The sequence below is a fragment of the Littorina saxatilis genome, linkage group LG10 (genome assembly GCF_037325665.1).
Source record: "Littorina saxatilis isolate snail1 linkage group LG10, US_GU_Lsax_2.0, whole genome shotgun sequence".
Taxonomy (NCBI): domain Eukaryota; kingdom Metazoa; phylum Mollusca; class Gastropoda; order Littorinimorpha; family Littorinidae; genus Littorina; species Littorina saxatilis.
Window position 1 is genome coordinate 47,382,849 of NC_090254.1, and position 17,500 is coordinate 47,400,348.

Consider the following 17,500-nt stretch of genomic DNA (forward strand, 5'->3'; position numbering starts at 1 on the left):
AGAACGCGTTTCGTGTCGTAACAGATTATCCACTTACTAGCCATATCCGAATGCAAAATAATGAAATAAACATTAGGAAATGGCAGACGTTTACAAATATCGACATTCTCTATCAGTGCAATAAAAAACAATCGTTAGAACTTGCATTTACGACATGTCGTGCGTGAGAACGTGTCAGTAAACAAGCACTTTTTGCCTGGCTGAAGAACCCCACGAGTCAAGCTAAAACAGACGACAAGTAATGGAAAGCAGTCTGCGGATAAACATAACAAACTACTGATGAAAAAGTGTGTTCATCCCTGCTCTGGATAAAAGACATCGGACTGATGACAACGTGGCAGCGTTCACGCGAAAAGATTTTTTTTCAGATTATCGCTTCTACATTTTATTGCACGTACTTGGGGCAGATCTGAATTTCTGAAAGATGACAAATCGGTCTTGTGAGTTGAGAACCACATGTTCTTTGCCGACAGAAATCACGATGGGACAAGATGTAGATTGTGTTGAAGAGATGTTTGCAGATTATCGCATCTACATTTTATTGCTCAGATCAATGCACGTAGTTGGGGTAGATCTGAATTTCGCAATGGAAGACGACAAATCGGTCTTGTGAGTTAAGAACCACACGTTCTTTGGCGGCAGAAATCACTATGGGACAAGATGAGGATTGTGTTGAGGGGCTAATACTGACTGACTTTAGATGAAGAGTTCCTAGACTGCCTGGTTTTTGTAGAGAGGCATCATGATGATATCCTGGTGTTTTTTTACGTTCTTGATGACAACGCGCCAGAATCGCACGAAGATCGAACTCTCGAAGAAAACAAGTTTATCGCTGAACATCGGAAATGTGAAATGCTCTTCCTGTCTGACCAGTCTCCCCGTTAAATCCACAGGCTACATTATTTATCAGGTAACTTACCAAACCGGTGTGTGTGTGTGTGTGTGTGTGTGTGTGTGTGTGTGTGTGTGTGTGTGTACACCGGATTACCACCATCAACGCACCCTCTTGGACTTTTCTACTATGCCTGCTGTGACATTCACGAGGATTATTGTGATTCTTGGACAATCGTGTGCCTATGCTGGACTTGCAGGAAGACAAACGGTGCCGGAACGGTATACGTGCTGCCAAGTGTGCACGTCCAGAGCGCAGTGTGAACCGAGAGTGAGTGTGTCATTGTGTGGAAGTTTTGCTTGATTGATTTATTCATGATTTAATTTGCTTTTTGGTTCAATAGTAAAATCTGTGTACGTTATACTTTGTATTTTGTGGTGTGATTCGCCCGAGTGCGAGACCCCCATCCCCGAACGCCTCTGTGGGTGGAATTGTATATATATATATACTTGTGTAACGTGAGTGTGTAGATGAGAATGTGAAAGTTGCTTTGGACCCAGATACACACAGCAGACACCAACGCAACAGCTAAGTTTCAGCCTGACAAAGAAATTCGAGTGACACAGCTAATACCTATAATGGCTGTACTTGTTATTTCTCTATTAAAACAAATGTTTCAAGATCTTTAGGCCAAAACAAATAAATTGTCTGTTTCTATTAACATGGCTAAAAAAAAATAGGGTAGGTAGGTAGGTGTTTTTGTTGTTGTTGTTGCCAGGATAGAATTCTTGAAAATAACTAAATGACACAAAGAGACAAGACTCGCTATAGATAGATTTATAAAAAACAAACAAATGTGACAAAGGATATAAAATGATTGTTTTACCTGGTCTGGAATCTTCAGTAGTAATTGCATAAAAAAAGTCTGATATATCAATTATCATGTTAACTTTTTCTTAAAATGGGTGCGTTAAATCCTAGTCTGTTTGTTTTTAATGGACTAAGCAATCCTTGGACTGACAGAAAAGATGTATTTTAAAAATGTCCAGTTGCTTTTACTTATTTTTCTAATTGGAAGAGAATATGCACTCTTTTCTGTTCAAATGGGTAGAGGGCGGGGGTAGTAAAAGGATCACAGTTCAAGATTTTGCGCGACAAGAGGTGTGTTTCTTTTATAAAGAGCAAAAACTCAACTTGGTATCTAACACTATTTCTGAACACTGTAACCACTTTGGCACTTTTGTTCTTTTTTTTCTTCTGTCTTCCAAACTTCTAATTCAGCTTCAAAAATGATTAAAAAAAAGGTTTTTTTTCTTCTGAAATCTACAGTTAAATCACTATTTTGGATATTCTATTTTGCTTCCCTATTTATCTTCTTAATTTTGTGATCATCTGATTACCTTGCTTTTCTATTTGGAAGATAATATGCACTCTTTTCTGAAAAATGGGTAGGGGGTGGGGGTAGTAAAAGCATCACAGTTCAAGATTTTGCGCGACAAGAGGTGTGTTTCTTTTAACTGTGATGAAGAGGGATAACTCAACTTGGTACCAAACACTATTTCTGAACACTGTAACCACTTTAGCACTTTCATTTTTTTTCTCTGTCTTCCAAGCTTTAAAATTCAGCTAATAAAATGAGTAAAAAATTGGTTTTTTCAGAATTCACCAGTTAAATCACTATGTTGGATGTTCTATTTTGCTTCCCTATTTCTGTTCTTCAGTTTTTGATCATCTGACTACCCTGCTTTTCTATTTGGTAGATAATATATGTGTTCTGCGCGAACTTAGAATCCGGTTTCATTCTAGAATGGACCGGGTCCAGGTTGGAATTCTAACCCTGCGCAAGTACAGGGGTGCCATTCTAGAATGAAACCCTTGAATAAAGGGGGCCGTAATGTTTGTAGGTAAGACAGAGTTGTCTTCCCTTGAATTATCTCCACCTGCACCTTCCCTTTGATAAAATGGGGCTGATTTGTCTACCCCTGAAAAAAATCCTTTGGCGATCTTGCGATGTCATGTCATGTCAAGAAAGTTGACACTCCTGAGTACGCAATAAACAAAGGCAGACCATAGCAAGGGGGACTACCAGGGCGGTATTGTTTGCAGGGCAGTTGTTTTTGTGATGAGAGCCGGTTGCGGCCGCTTGCAATGTCAGCGCTGTCTCCCTCTCGGAAATGTCCGGTTTTTTGACAATTTTTTTGACAGACAGACAGACAGACGGTCAGACCGACTAACCGACAGACAGACCAACAGAAGGACAGAGTGAGTTATAGAGCTGTTGTCACAGGTTTAAAAAAAAGTTGACATTATATCTTCACAATTCAGAAGACCAACTTCATGTATATGAATAAGATTAAAAGTTACAAGCGAGATCGGCAAAACACTGTCAGTCCGGAAATTTCCGTTCGTAGCGATCAGTGCTGAGTGTCTCTCAAAATCGTAATCACTTTCAGAACATCACAATCCCAATTCACGATGTCTTTGAGTAAAGTGTAAAAAACCCGAGAAAAAAAACCCAACCAAACACACAAAAAACAAAAACAAACAGAAAATCCACATTTGTGGCTTTGGCTGTGTGATAGTCTAACTGGAATGACTATTCCAACTTGGACCCAAATTCCAACCTTGCGCACGGCCGATTCTAGAATGGACCAGCAACAAGGGTTTCATTCTAGAATGGCACCCCTGTACTTGCGCAGGGTTAGAATTCCAACCTGGACCCGGTCCATTCTAGAATGAAACCGGATTCTAAGTTCGCGCAGAACATATGCACTCTTTTCTGAAAAAATGGGTAGGAGGTGGGGGAAGTAAAAGTATCACAGTTCAAGATTTTGGCCGACAAGAGGTGTATTTCTTTTAACAGTGGTAAAGAGGGATAACTCAACTTGGTATCTAACACTATTTCTGAACACTGTAATCACTTTAACACTTTTAATTTATGTTTGTTTGTGTTCCAAGTTTTAAATTAAGCTTCAAAAATGGGTAAAAAAAATAGTTTTCTCATAATTCACAAGTTAAATCATTATGTTGGATGTTCTATTTTGCTTCCCTCTTTCTCTTCTTAAGTTTTTGATCATCTGACTACCCTGCTTTTCTATTTGGAAGATAATATGCACTCTTTTCTGACAAATGGGAAGGGGGTGGGGGTAGTAAAAGCATCACAGTTCAAAATTTTGCACGTTAAGGTGTATTTTTTTTTAAATTGGTAAAGAGGGATAACTCAACTTGGTATCTAACACTATTTCTGAACACTGTAATCACTTTAACACTTTTGATTTATGTTTGTCTGTGTTCCAAGTTTCAAATTAAGCTTCAAAAATGGGTAAAAAAATGTTTTTTTAATAATTCACAAGTTAAATCATTATGTTGGATGTTCTATTTTGCTTCCCTCTTTCTCTTCTTTAAGTTTTTGATCATCTGACTACCCTGCTTTTCTATTTGAAAGATAATATGCACTCTTTTCTGAAAAATGGGTAGGGGGTGGGGGTAGTAAAAGCATCACAGTTCAAGATTTTGCGCGACAAGAGGTGTGTTTTTTTTAACTGTGATGAAGAGGGATAACTCAACTTGGTATCAAACACTATTTCTGAACACTGTAACCACTTTAGCACTTTTAATTTTTTTTTCTGTCTTCAGTTCCAAGCTTTAAATTAAGCTAATAAAATGAGTAAAAAAGTGGGTTTTTTTTAGAATTCACCAGTTAAATCACTATGTTGGATGTTCTATTTTGCTTCCCTATTTCTGTTCTGAAGTTTTTGATCATCTGACTACCCTGCTTTTCTATTTGGTAGATAATAATTATGCACTCTTTTCTGAAAAAATGGGTAGGGGGTGGGGGAAGTAAAAGTATCACAGTTCAAGATTTTGCGCGACAAGAGGTGTATTTCTTTTAACAGTGGTAAAGAGGGATAACTCAACTTGGTATCTAACACTATTTCTGAACACTGTAATCACTTTAACACTTTTAATATATGTTTGTCTGTGTTCCAAGTTTCAAATTAAGCTTCACAAATGGGTAAAAAAAATAGTTTTCTCATAATTCACAAGTTAAATCATTATGTTGGATGTTCTATTTTGCTTCCCTCTTTCTCTTCTTAAGTTTTTGATCATCTGACTACCCTGCTTTTCTATTTGGAAGATAATATGCACTCTTTTCTGACAAATGGGAAGGGGGTGGGGGTAGTAAAAGCATCACAGTTCAAAATTTTGCGCGTTAAGAGGTATATTTTTTTTTAAATTGGTAAAGAGGGATAACTCAACTTGGTATCTAACACTATTTCTGAACACTGTAATCACTTTAACACTTTTAATCAATGTTTGTTGGTGTTCCATGCTTCAAATTGAGCTTCAAAATGGATACAAAAGGATTTTTTTCCGAATTCACAAGTAAAATCACTATGTTTATTGTTCTATTTTGCTTCCCTATTTCTCTTCTTCAGTTTGTGATCATCTGATTGTTATTTTGTTTACATTTTCACAATACAATATTGCAACTTATTCAGTAGTGTTTGCGTGAAAAAATCTGATACCTATGCTTAAACTTCAGTCGTTATCTTAAAATTTTGCGCGTTAAGCCCTTTATATTTTGTATTTTCCTGATAAAGCAAACATTGAACTAACAGAAAAAGTAACTTTTAAAACTACCTAATCACTTTGAAATTGGGCCTCCAAAGTGTACTCCAGCCTTAAGAGACAGTCACGTTCACACATCATTCGTCAATGAAATGTCTTGTTTGATTGTTATTTTGTTGAACATTTTGTACTAGTGTTAACGGATGTGTAGCTGATTTGAGCAACTTAATTTTCAAAATGAAAGGTTTAACTGAGTCAATGTAACTTTGTAATTTTTGAGTTCTCCCTATATAATTCCTTAAATGCACATTGTGTTGCAATCCATACAATGTAATTCTGTATCTTATATGATTGAATTTTTATTTTTTATGTCCGTCTGTCTTTATGTGTTGTATAAAGGACAGGTTGGAAGAATAGGCTTTGCCTAAAACCTTTATCCTTTTGTAATAAAGTTCTGAGTCTGAGTCTGAGTCTCTCTCTCTCTCTCTCTCTCTCTTTGTCTTTGTCTCTGTCTCTCTCTGTCTGTCTCTCTCTCTCTCTCTCTCTCTCTCTCTCTCTCTCTCTCTCTCTCTCTCTCTCTCTCTCTCTCTCTCTCATAGAATACCTGTTCCAACTGTGGATCGTTATCCAAGACCCGCTCGAGTTGCTCAGTGCTGACGTAAGGCAGGAACAGAGCTTTCCTCACAGTCATGCCAGGTGACACGTCACTCACAAGGTGCCTCACTACTGTCTCCGACCTGTCCAGCTGCTTGACCGCCTTCGTCACCCTCTTGGCCACGTCAGCGTCGGCCGGAGGTTGTGGGTTCTGTGAACAAGCCTGGCTCTTGCCCACTGACTTGAGCTCTCCGATCAGAATGCCGTGCTGGCGGTGGATCAACACAAAGTCGGCCTCACCATCAGAGTATTTGGTTTTCTTCGTGTCAAGCTGTGATGGTCGTGGGAGCTGTGCAGTGGCCGCGGCGTAGGCAGGCTGGTTGAGGTAGTTGCCGAAACTGAGCTGAGACAGGATGAACATGACCTCGTGACGACTGTTGCCAAGTTCTTGCAGGTTGATCATCACGTGGTTCTGGGCAAAGTCATCCCGGAGGTCGCTCTCCTGCACATTGTCAGGTATGGCTTGTGGGTCGGGCTCTTGGGTCAACAGGCTGTACCGAGATGGCGGGACTGGTCGCTGACTGACCGGGGGAACATTGTGGACAGGGGCGGCACCAGATGGCGGGTGTAACACAAGCGCAGAGTGACCGGTACCGGGTACAGTGCCCCTGACGTAGGGTACCTTGTTAAAATTGACGGGGGGCACACAGTAGGTAAGGGTGAGAGCGTCAGGGTAGAGTGACGTCACGATCTGCCGCCAGTTGCTGCTGCTGGTCTGTTGACTGCTTCCCGGTCCTGCCATGGTGAGCTGTTCAGATTTCTCCTGCCACGGGAACAAAGTGTAGCTTCTGGGAACAAAGTGTAGCTTTCTGGTAACAAAGTGTTGCTTCCTGGCAACAAAGTGTAGCTTCTAGGGAACAAAGTGTAGCTGCCAGGGAACAAAGTGTAGCTTCCTGGGAACAAAGTGTAGCATCTGGGAACAAAGTGTAGCTTCTAGGAACAAAGTGTAGCTGCGAGGGAACAAAGTGTAGCTTCTGGGAACAAAGTGTAGCTTCCTGGGAACAAAGTGTAGCTTCCTGGGAACAAAGTGTAGCTTCCTGGGAACAAAGTGTAGCTGCCAGGGAACAAAGTGTAGCTTCCTGGGAACAAAGTGTAGCTTCCTGGGAACAAAGTGTAGCTTCCTGGGAACAAAGTGTAGCAATGTGGTCAGTGCATGTACCGTACCGGAGCGTCAGATCTGCTTCGCGGATAGTTCTGCCCACAGTGTTTTGCGGACCTGGCGCTCAGTTGAAAGTAACCTTTTTCAGGTACAAGTCTGACCCAGGTTTAAGAGTTGCTTTGTCTTCGTTTGAAATAGCGGTACCAATAAAGGATATATTGTCAGGATGGTTTTACTCTCCTGTCCTTCGCGATGCACTTTGACGAATGATCAACACGCAGTTCTTTGATTTCTTCCAATGTGAACGACAGGGTGCCGATTCAACTGTTCATCCCTTTGTAAGTCTGGTTCAATCAGTTGAGCTACAGTGAAGCTCCGTCCCTTTGTAAGTCTCGTTCAATCAGTTGAGCTACAGCGAAGCTCCGTCCCTTTGTAAGTCTCGTTCAATCAGTTGAGCTACAGTGAAGCTCCGTCCCTTTGTAAGTCTCGTTCAATCAGTTGAGCTGCAGTGAAGCTCCGTCCCTTTGTAAGTCTCGTTCAATCAGTTGAGCTACAGTAAATTTAAGCTCCGTCCCTTTGTAAGTCTCGTTTAATCAGTTGAGCTACAGTGAAGCGAGATTTATCCCACGTACGTGAGGAGACCGCCATTTGATACATAGAGAATACTAAATAGCTTGCTGTGTTCACCAGGTTTACAAGAGTTGATTTTTTAAATATGGAAATTATGAGCTTTTCGATAATTGTAAAAAAACCACAAGTATAAACCTATTGTGGCACTGCAAGCCATGAAGTATTCTGTGTATCTTACATTCTGTATTTACGTGTCTCCTGCATGACACTCCGACTCCAGGAAATTTGAAGCAGAAGGCATTTAAGTACAGATTGTAGGAGTAACAGATTACCACGTGGCTTGCTGTGTGATACCACGTTTACACTCGTTGCTTTTTCAAATAATGAAACGCTCGCTTTGGCTTTGTATTTCAATAGTTATAAACAACAACCTCATGTTAACCAGGTATCACACAGCAAGCCACGTAGTATCCTCTATTTCTCTTCTCACAGCTTAGTAGCATACCGCACCACAATCCGATGAGAGATACAATCACTTTCACGCCTGTATTTTTAGTAAAGGGATAGGGGTGAATGGATGAGAGATACAATCACTTTCACGCCTGTACTTATAGTAAAGGGATAGAGGTGAATGGATGAGATATACAATCACTGTCACGCCTGTACTTATAGTAAAGGGATAGGGGTGAATGGATGAGAGATACAATCACTTTCACGCCTGTACTTATAGTAAAGGGATAGGGGTGAATGGATGAGATATACAATCACTGTCACGCCTGTACTTATAGTAAAGGGATAGAGGTGAATGGATGAGAGATACAATCACTGTCACGCCTGTACTTATAGTAAAGGGATAGGGGTGAATGGATGAGAGATACAATCACTGTCACGCCTGTACTTATAGTAAAGGGATAGAGGTGAATGGATGAGATATACAATCACTGTCACGCCTGTACTTATAGTAAAGGGATAGAGGTGAATGGATGAGAGATACAATCACTGTCACGCCTGTACTTATAGTAAAGGGATAGAGGTGAATGGATGAGAGATACAATCACTGTCACGCCTGTACTTATAGTAAAGGGATAGGGGTGAATGGATGAGATATACAGTCACTGTCACGCCTGTACTTATAGTAAAGGGATAGGGGTGAATGGATGAGATATACAATCACTGTCACGCCTGTACTTATAGTAAAGGGATAGGGGTGAGTGGATGAGAGATACAACCACTGTCACGCCTGTACTTATAGTAAAGGGATAGAGGTGAATGGATGAGAGATACAATCACTGTCATGCCTGTACTTATAGTAAAGGGATAGGGGTGAATGGATGAGAGATACAGTCACTGTCACGCCTGTACTTATAGTAAAGGGATAGGGGTGAATGGATGAGAGATACAATCACTGTCACGCCTGTACTTATAGTAAAGGGATAGGGGTGAATGGATGAGAGATACAATCACTGTCACGCCTGTACTTATAGTAAAGGGATAGAGGTGAATGGATGAGAGATACAATCACTGTCACGCCTGTACTTATAGTAAAGGGATAGAGGTGAATGGATGAGATATACAATCACTGTCACGCCTGTACTTATAGTAAAGGGATAGAGGTGAATGGATGAGATATACAATCACTGTCACGCCTGTACTTATAGTAAAGGGATAGAGGTGAATGGATGAGATATACAATCACTGTCACGCCTGTACTTATAGTAAAGGGATAGAGGTGAATGGATGAGATATACAATCACTGTCACACCTGTACTTATAGTAAAGGGATAGGGGTGAATGGATGAGATATACAATCACTTTCACGCCTGTACTTATAGTAAAGGGATAGGGGTGAATGGATGAGATATACAGTCACTGTCACGCCTGTACTTATAGTAAAGGGATAGGGGTGAATGGATGAAGAGAGGGGTGGAGTTCCGATCACACGTTGCTGCAAAATAGTGACAACAAAAACTGCTACGTCACCGATACATATTGGCCTACACGCCAACCGGCATAACGGGCAGTAAGCAAGCAAGTCACCGAGACACACGATGACGACCACAAGCTCTTTCCCGACTGTTTGTGCGGAACGACACACACTGTGGCAATGAGTAGACTGGGTAAGGAACTTCTGGTGTCAATAGAACATTACTGTCACCACTGTGGCAATGAGTAGACTGGGTAAGGAACTTCTGGTGTCAATAGAACATTACTGTCACCACTGATTTTTGTATCCTCTTTTTTGGTGTCAACATTTTGGTTCGTGTCCTCTTTTCTCAGGAATACTTCTTGTCACGCAAACAGAACAAAACGGAATCAGTACAGCTGTCAAATAGAATCAGCCAGAAGGAGTCGGGGGGTGGGGGTCTTTTGAAGTGAGGACTTTGCTTATCAAACGAGCTTTACAACGAGTAAAATAACTTACAAGAACGTCTCTCGCCTCTACACTTCTTCCCCACAAAATTGCCCCCCCCCCCTCTCTCATAAGATATAATGGTGTTCCGTAAAAAATACAACTGTTTTATCAATGTAATCCATCAACATGCACTGACCACCGTGCACTACAACACAAGTCAGAAAATAGTCAGACTGCCAACATTCCAAATCCCAGAATAAAAAACAGAAATGTTAGTTGATGGTGCTTTACTTTTTCCCAAAGCAAGATATTCCGATTAAAACAACCCAATGGTCCTTATACTGGACATACAGAAAGTATGAGTATAAGTATGAGACAAATAAAACAAAAGACTGAGTGTGCGTTCGCTGTGTTCTTTGTGGCTAACCATCGTCTGCGAGTCTTCTATTTGTTGGTGTGTGTCATACTTGTGTGTCTGTCAGTCCCCTGTACAGACTATTAGGTTGCATAAACACAAAGCAAACCAGAGCTTCTTTCACAACGGACACTCTACACAGTCTTGGTTTCCAACAAAATCTGTCACCATGTCTTAAAGTTGTTGAACAGGCAGCGCAATAGAAACCTTCACGAAATGACAAGATTTCTATTCTAATTAAGTTCACACATGAAAACCACCACGTCAATACACACACGTTGAGTTGCATTTATGATGCGCTTTTTCACGCTGTCGTCCTTTCTGTCTATTTTCTTATTTCTGTGTGTGTGTTTTTGTACTGGCACACAGACCTAACCTATTACTTCATGGTTTTTAGGTATCAGGCAGATTAAGCGCAACAACTATCCTTCATGCACAAAGCATTGCCAAAAAAACCTCCAGAACTGCACAAGGTGATGACATTCCAAGAAAACCTCCAGAACTGCACAAGGTGATGACATTCCAAGAAAACCTCCAGAACTGCACAAGGTGATGACATTCCAAGAAAACCTCCAGAACTGCACAAGGTGATGACATTCCAAGAAAACCTCCAGAACTGCACAAGGTGATGACATTCCAAGAAAACCTCCAGAACTGCACAAGGTGATGACATTCCAAGAAAACCTCCAGAACTGCACAAGGTGATGACATTCCAAGAAAACCTCCAGAACTGCACAAGGTGATGACATTCCAAGAAAAACAAACTGGGTGACAGATCCTGTCGTAATGTCGGGTTGTTTTTCAAACCTTGACGAATTCTTACACACGTTGGCCACAACATTTGATTTTTGTTTTACGACTCAAATATTAATCTTGGCGCCTTTTCTAAGCATTTAGACCCAGAATATACCACACACAAATGGGTTCAGGAAAGGGTACCTCACTTTTTCAAATAATGAAAAGTATCACACAGCAATCCACGCAGTATCTATTGCCCTTCTCACCGCTGAGCAGCGTACAGCACCACGGTCTAATGAGACATACAACCCTTTTGGGACGCCTGTACTCATAGTAGATCTCGATCACTCAGGGTGGATGGAGGGAGGGAGGTGGGTGGAGGGAGGGAGGGAGAGAGGTGGGTGAAGAGATTATTGCAGTTACAACACAGGTGACAAAAGAATTCTACGTCACCGAGACAGGTATACACACGATGAATACCAAAAGCGCTTTCCCGACTGCTGAAACTAAACTGACTGTGGCAATGAATAGACTGGCAGGGTGACGTCAATAGAACAATAGTGTCAACACTTCTTGTCCTGTCCTCTTTTCTCAGGAATACTGCTTGGCAGGTAAGCTGAACAGAACGAAACGAAATCAGTGCAGGATGTCAAATAAATACAGCGAAAAGAGTGTGGTGATGAAGGATTAGAAAAAGCATGACGGGTTAGGAGAAGCATGACGGGTTAGGAGAAGCATGACGGGTGACTTGGCAACGATCCAATGAGCTTTACAAGGAGTGAAATAACTTTCAAATGTGTCTGTCGCCCCCACACTTCTTCCACACAAAGTTTTCTTCCTTTTATTTTTAGGGGAGGGGGGGGGGGAGTTCATAAGAAAACAAAACGATGCTTAGTCAAAATGACAACTGCTTTGTTAAGCCAGCAAAGTTCAGCAAAAAACAGACTATCACATTCCAAAATACAGAATAAACAAGTCGCGTAAGGCGAAAATACAATATTTAGTCAAGTAGCTGTCGAACTCACAGAATGAAACTGAACGCAACGCAACGCAGCAAGACCGTATACTCGTAGCATCGTCACTCCACCGCCCGTGGCAAAGGCAGTGCCCGTGGAATTGACAAGAAGAGCGGGGTATTCGTTGCGCTGAGAAGGATAGCACGCTTTTCTGTACCTCTCTTCGTTTTAACTTTCTAAGCGTGTTTTTAATCCAAACATATTATATCTATATGTTTTTGGAATCAGAAACCGACAAGGAATAAGATGAAAGTGTTTTTAAATTGATTTCGAAAAAAAAAATTGATAATAATTTTTATATATTTAATTTTCAGAGCTTGTTTTTAATCCGAATATAACATATTTATATGTTTTTGGAATCAGCAAATGAAGGAGAATAAGATAAACGTAAATTTGGATCGTTTTATACATTTTTGTTTTTTTTTTACAATTTTCAGATTTTTAATGACCAAAGTCATTAATTAATTTTTAAGCCACCAAGCTGAAATGCAATACCGAAGTCCGGGCTTCGTCGAACATTACTTGACCAAAATTGGAACCAATTTGGTTAAAAAATGAGGGCGTGACAGTGCCGCCTCAACTTTCACGAAAAGCCGGATATGACGTCATGAAAGACATTTATCAAAAAAATGAAAAAAACGTTCGGGGATTTCATACCCAGGAACTCTCATGTCAAATTTCATAAAGATCGGTCCAGTAGTTTAGTCTGAATCGCTCTACACACACACACACACACACAGACACACAGACACACAGACACACAGACACACGCACATACACCACGACCCTCGTTTCGATTCCCCCTCGATGTTAAAATATTTAGTCAAAACTTGACTAAATATAAAAACCAAACAAGAAACGTAACTTAATGGAACGTTTAATTTTTGAGAAAACAAGGCACTCACCACTAGGCCTACATCCACCAAATGGTCTTTGTAGTGGACAGCCATACAGACAGACAGACAGACAGACAGACAGACAGACAGACAGACAGACAGATACAACACTTAAAGAGAAGAATGAACCAAGTGCACGTTCACGACTTACTTCTGCCCATCTTGCCAGATATAGAATGCACACTCAGCTAAGTTTGTTTGTCTCTAACCTGCTTGAACAAAATAAATCCAAAAACAAAGAGACTGCCAACGTTCCAAAATTCAGAATCAAACAAGAAAGGTGGGATGTTGGAACGTTTGTTATTGACAACACAATACAATAACAAGCAATAACAAGTAATAATAATGTCCAGAATAAAAAACGTTCCAACAACCTACCTTTCTTGTTTTTTTTATTCTGAATTTTGGAACGTTGGCAGTCTCTTTGATTTTGGATTTATTGTGTCTAACCGACTTGTCCGTCTGTCTGTTCACTATAAAGACCAGTTGGCCGATCTACTTGTCCGTCTGTCTGTTCACTATACAGACCAGTTGGCCGATCTACTTGTCCGTCTGTCTGTTCACTATAAAGACCAGTTGGCCGATCTACCTGTCCGTCTGTGTGTTCACTATAAAGACTAGTAGGCCGATCTACTTGTCCGTCTGTCTGTTCACTATAAAGACCAGTAGGTCCATCTACTTGTCCGTCTGTCTGTTCACTATAAAGACCAGTAGGTCCATCTACTTGTCCGCCTGTCTGTTCACTATAAACACCAGTTGGTCCATCTACTTGTCCGTCTGTCTGTTCACTATAAAGACCAGTTGGTCCATCTACTTGTCCGTCTGTCTGTTCACTATAAAGACCAGTTGGCCGATCTACTTGTCCGTCTGTCTGTTCACTATAAAGACCAGTTGGCCCATCTACTTGTCCGTCTGTCTGTTCACTATAAAGACCAGTTGGCCGATCTACTTGTCCGTCTGTCTGTTCACTATAAAGACCAGTTGGCCGATCTACTTGTCCGTCTGTCTGTTTACTATAAAGACCAGTTGGTCCATCTACTTGTCCGTCTGTCTGTTCACTATAAAGACCAGTTGGCCCATCTACTTGTCCGTCTGTCTGTTCACTATAAAGACCAGTTGGCCCATCTACTTGTCCGTCTGTCTGTTCACTATAAAGATTAGTTGGCCGATCTACTTGTCCGTCTGTCTGTTCACTATAAAGACCAGTTGGCCGATCTACTTGTGAATATCTTCTTTTCATAATTATTAAACGTTCCCTTTGTTAACATATTATATCTTTTAAGCAACTCAAGGTAACATATCTTTCGAAATTCCAAGGGCTACCTGTAAAGTGGTTTGAAAGTAAAGCGTGACCGAGCTTCTATCGCAACGGACAATCTTGGCTACGAACACATTATTTCACCATGTGTTGGAGTTGTTGAAAGGACAATCTTGGCTACGAACACATTATTTCACCATGTGTTGTAGTTGTTAAAAGGACAATCTTGGCTACGAACACATTATTTCACCATGTGTTGTAGTTGTTGAAAGGACAATCTTGGCTACGAACACATTATTTCACCATGTGTTGTAGTTGTTGAAAGGACAATCTTGGCTACGAACACATTATTTTACCATGTGTTGTAGTTGTTAAAAGGACAATCTTGGCTACGAACACATTATTTCACCATGTGTTGTAGTTGTTAAAAGGACAATCTTGGCTACGAACACATTATTTCACCATGTGTTGTAGTTGTTGGAAGGACAATCTTGGCAACGAACACATTATTTCACCATGTGTTGTAGTTGTTAAAAGGACAATCTTGGCTACGAACACATTATTTCACCATGTGTTGTAGTTGTTAAAAGGACAATCTTGGCTACGAACACATTATTTCACCATGTGTTGTAGTTGTTAAAAGGACAATCTTGGCTACGAACACATTATTTCACCATGTGTTGTAGTTGTTAAAAGGACAATCTTGGCTACGAACACATTATTTCACCATGTGTTGTAGTTGTTAAAAGGACAGTCTTGGCTACGAACACATTATTTCACCATGTGTTGTAGTTGTTGAAAGGACAATCTTGGCTACGAACACATTGTTTCACCATGTGTTGTAGTTGTTAAAAGAACAATCTTGGCTACGAACATATTATTTCACCATGTGTTGTAGTTGTTGAAAGAACAATCTTGGTTACGAACACATTATTTCACCATGTGTTGTAGTTGTTGGAAGGACAATCTTGGCTACGAACACATTATTTCACCATGTGTTGTTGTTGTTGAAAGGTCAATCTTGGCTACGAACACATTATTTCACCATGTGTTGTAGTTGTTAAAAGGACAATCTTGGCTACGAACACATTATTTCACCATGTGTTGTAGTTGTTAAAAGGACAATCTTGGCTACGAACACATTATTTCACCATGTGTTGTTGTTGTTGAAAGGTCAATCTTGGCTACGAACACATTATTTCACCATGTGTTGTAGTTGTTAAAAGGACAATCTTGGCTACGAACACATTGTTTCACCATGTGTTGTAGTTGTTGAAAGCGCAATCTTGGCTACGGACACATTATTTCACCATGTGTTGTAGTTGTTGAAAGGACAATCTTGGCTACGAACACATTATTTCACCATGATTGTGTTGTAGTTGTTAAAAGGACAATCTTGGCTACGAACACATTATTTCACCATGTGTTGTAGTTGTTGAAAGGACAATCTTGGCTACGAACACATTATTTTACCATGTGTTGTAGTTGTTGAAAGGACAATCTTGGCTACGAACACATTATTTCACCATGTGTTGTAGTTGTTAAAAAGACAATCTTGGCTACGAACACATTATTTCACCATGTGTTGTAGTTGTTGAAAGGTCAATCTTGGCTACGAACACATTATTTCACCATGTGTTGTAGTTGTTAAAAGGACAATCTTGGCTACGAACACATTATTTCACCATGTGTTGTAGTTGTTGGAAGGACAATCTTGGCAACGAACACATTATTTCACCATGTGTTGTAGTTGTTAAAAGGACAATCTTGGCTACGAACACATTATTTCACCATGTTTTGTAGTTGTTGAAAGGACAATCTTGGCTACGAACACATTATTTCACCATGTTTTGTAGTTGTTGAAAGGACAATCTTGGCTACGAACACATTATTCCACCATGTGTTGTAGTTGTTAAAAGGACAATCTTGGCTTCGAACACATTATTTCACCATGTGTTGTAGTTGTTGAAAGAACAATATTGGCTACGAACACATTATTTCACCATGTGTTGTAGTTGTTGAAAGGACAATCTTGGCTACGAACACATTATTTCACCATGTGTTGTAGTTGTTGAAAGGACAATCTTGGCTACGAACACATTATTTCACCATGTGTTGTAGTTGTTAAAAGGACAATCTTGGCTACGAACACATTATTTCACCATGTGTTGTAGTTGTTGAAAGGACAATCTTGGCTACGAACACATTATTTCACCATGTGTTGTAGTTGTTGAAAGGACAATCTTGGCTACGAACACATTATTTCACCATGTGTTGTAGTTGTTAAAAGGACAATCTTGGCTACGAACACATTATTTCACCATGTGTTGTAGTTGTTGGAAGGACAGCGCAAGCAGGGCCGGACCCAAGTAGGGTGAGGGGGGGGGGGGGGGGTCCAGTTGTGGTAGGAGTATATTAGTTGAAGGTGCGAAGCCCCCGAACCTCCTTACATGAATCAAAGCTGTACCATATTCTCCAATCTGACAAAAGAAAAGGGAAATCGAAATTGGGGAAAAGGGTAATCACTCTGACAAGCCTAATCAACTTCCGAAGAGCATTTCAAACGAGAATAATGTAGCGGATGTGTCAACATTTAAGAACTCAGATTAAAAAGTGTACATGCGGGTACAAAGTGCAAAACTTAAACTTTCATATGGAACATTCCATAGAATTATACTCAATGATCTTCCGCTTCAAAAGCTGGCCGCAAAATGGGTGCCTCATTAGCTGACAGAGGAACGGAAGGAGCATCAGGGTCCTCTTGCACGCGAGCTGCTCAACCGTTGTAAACCCAGTGCATCCAAATTTGTTGTTACTGTAGTCACTGATTATGAGACTTAGGTTTCCTTCTACTTTAGTGCCAGAGAACACAGAAACAAAGCGTGTCTAGACCAAAATGACGAGATGCACCACATTTGTAAGCAAGGTTTTCAAACCAGAAACAGGGCTATTCGCTGTATTTGTCAACCATAAAGGTCCCGTTGCTGTCGATATTCTGTCTACTAACAACACTAATTGTCACGTACAATGCAGAAACCTTTTTACCCAAACTTACTGACGAGTTTAGGAGTCAGCGACCAAACTGCAAAACCCAGAC

General features: G+C 40.5%; 1 protein-coding gene across 1 annotated transcript in view; it reads right to left on the bottom strand.

Annotated features, from left to right (window-relative positions):
• Window positions 1–7,708, bottom strand: part of LOC138977896 (uncharacterized) — an 11,826-nt gene extending 4,118 nt beyond the window's left edge. Inside the window, exon 1 of the mRNA XM_070350503.1 lies at window positions 6,009–7,708. Within this exon, the coding sequence (XP_070206604.1) occupies window positions 6,009–6,800 (792 nt within the window). The 5' untranslated portion in view covers window positions 6,801–7,708. The remainder of the gene's footprint in view (window positions 1–6,008) is intronic.
• Window positions 7,709–17,500: the final 9,792 nt, after the last annotated feature.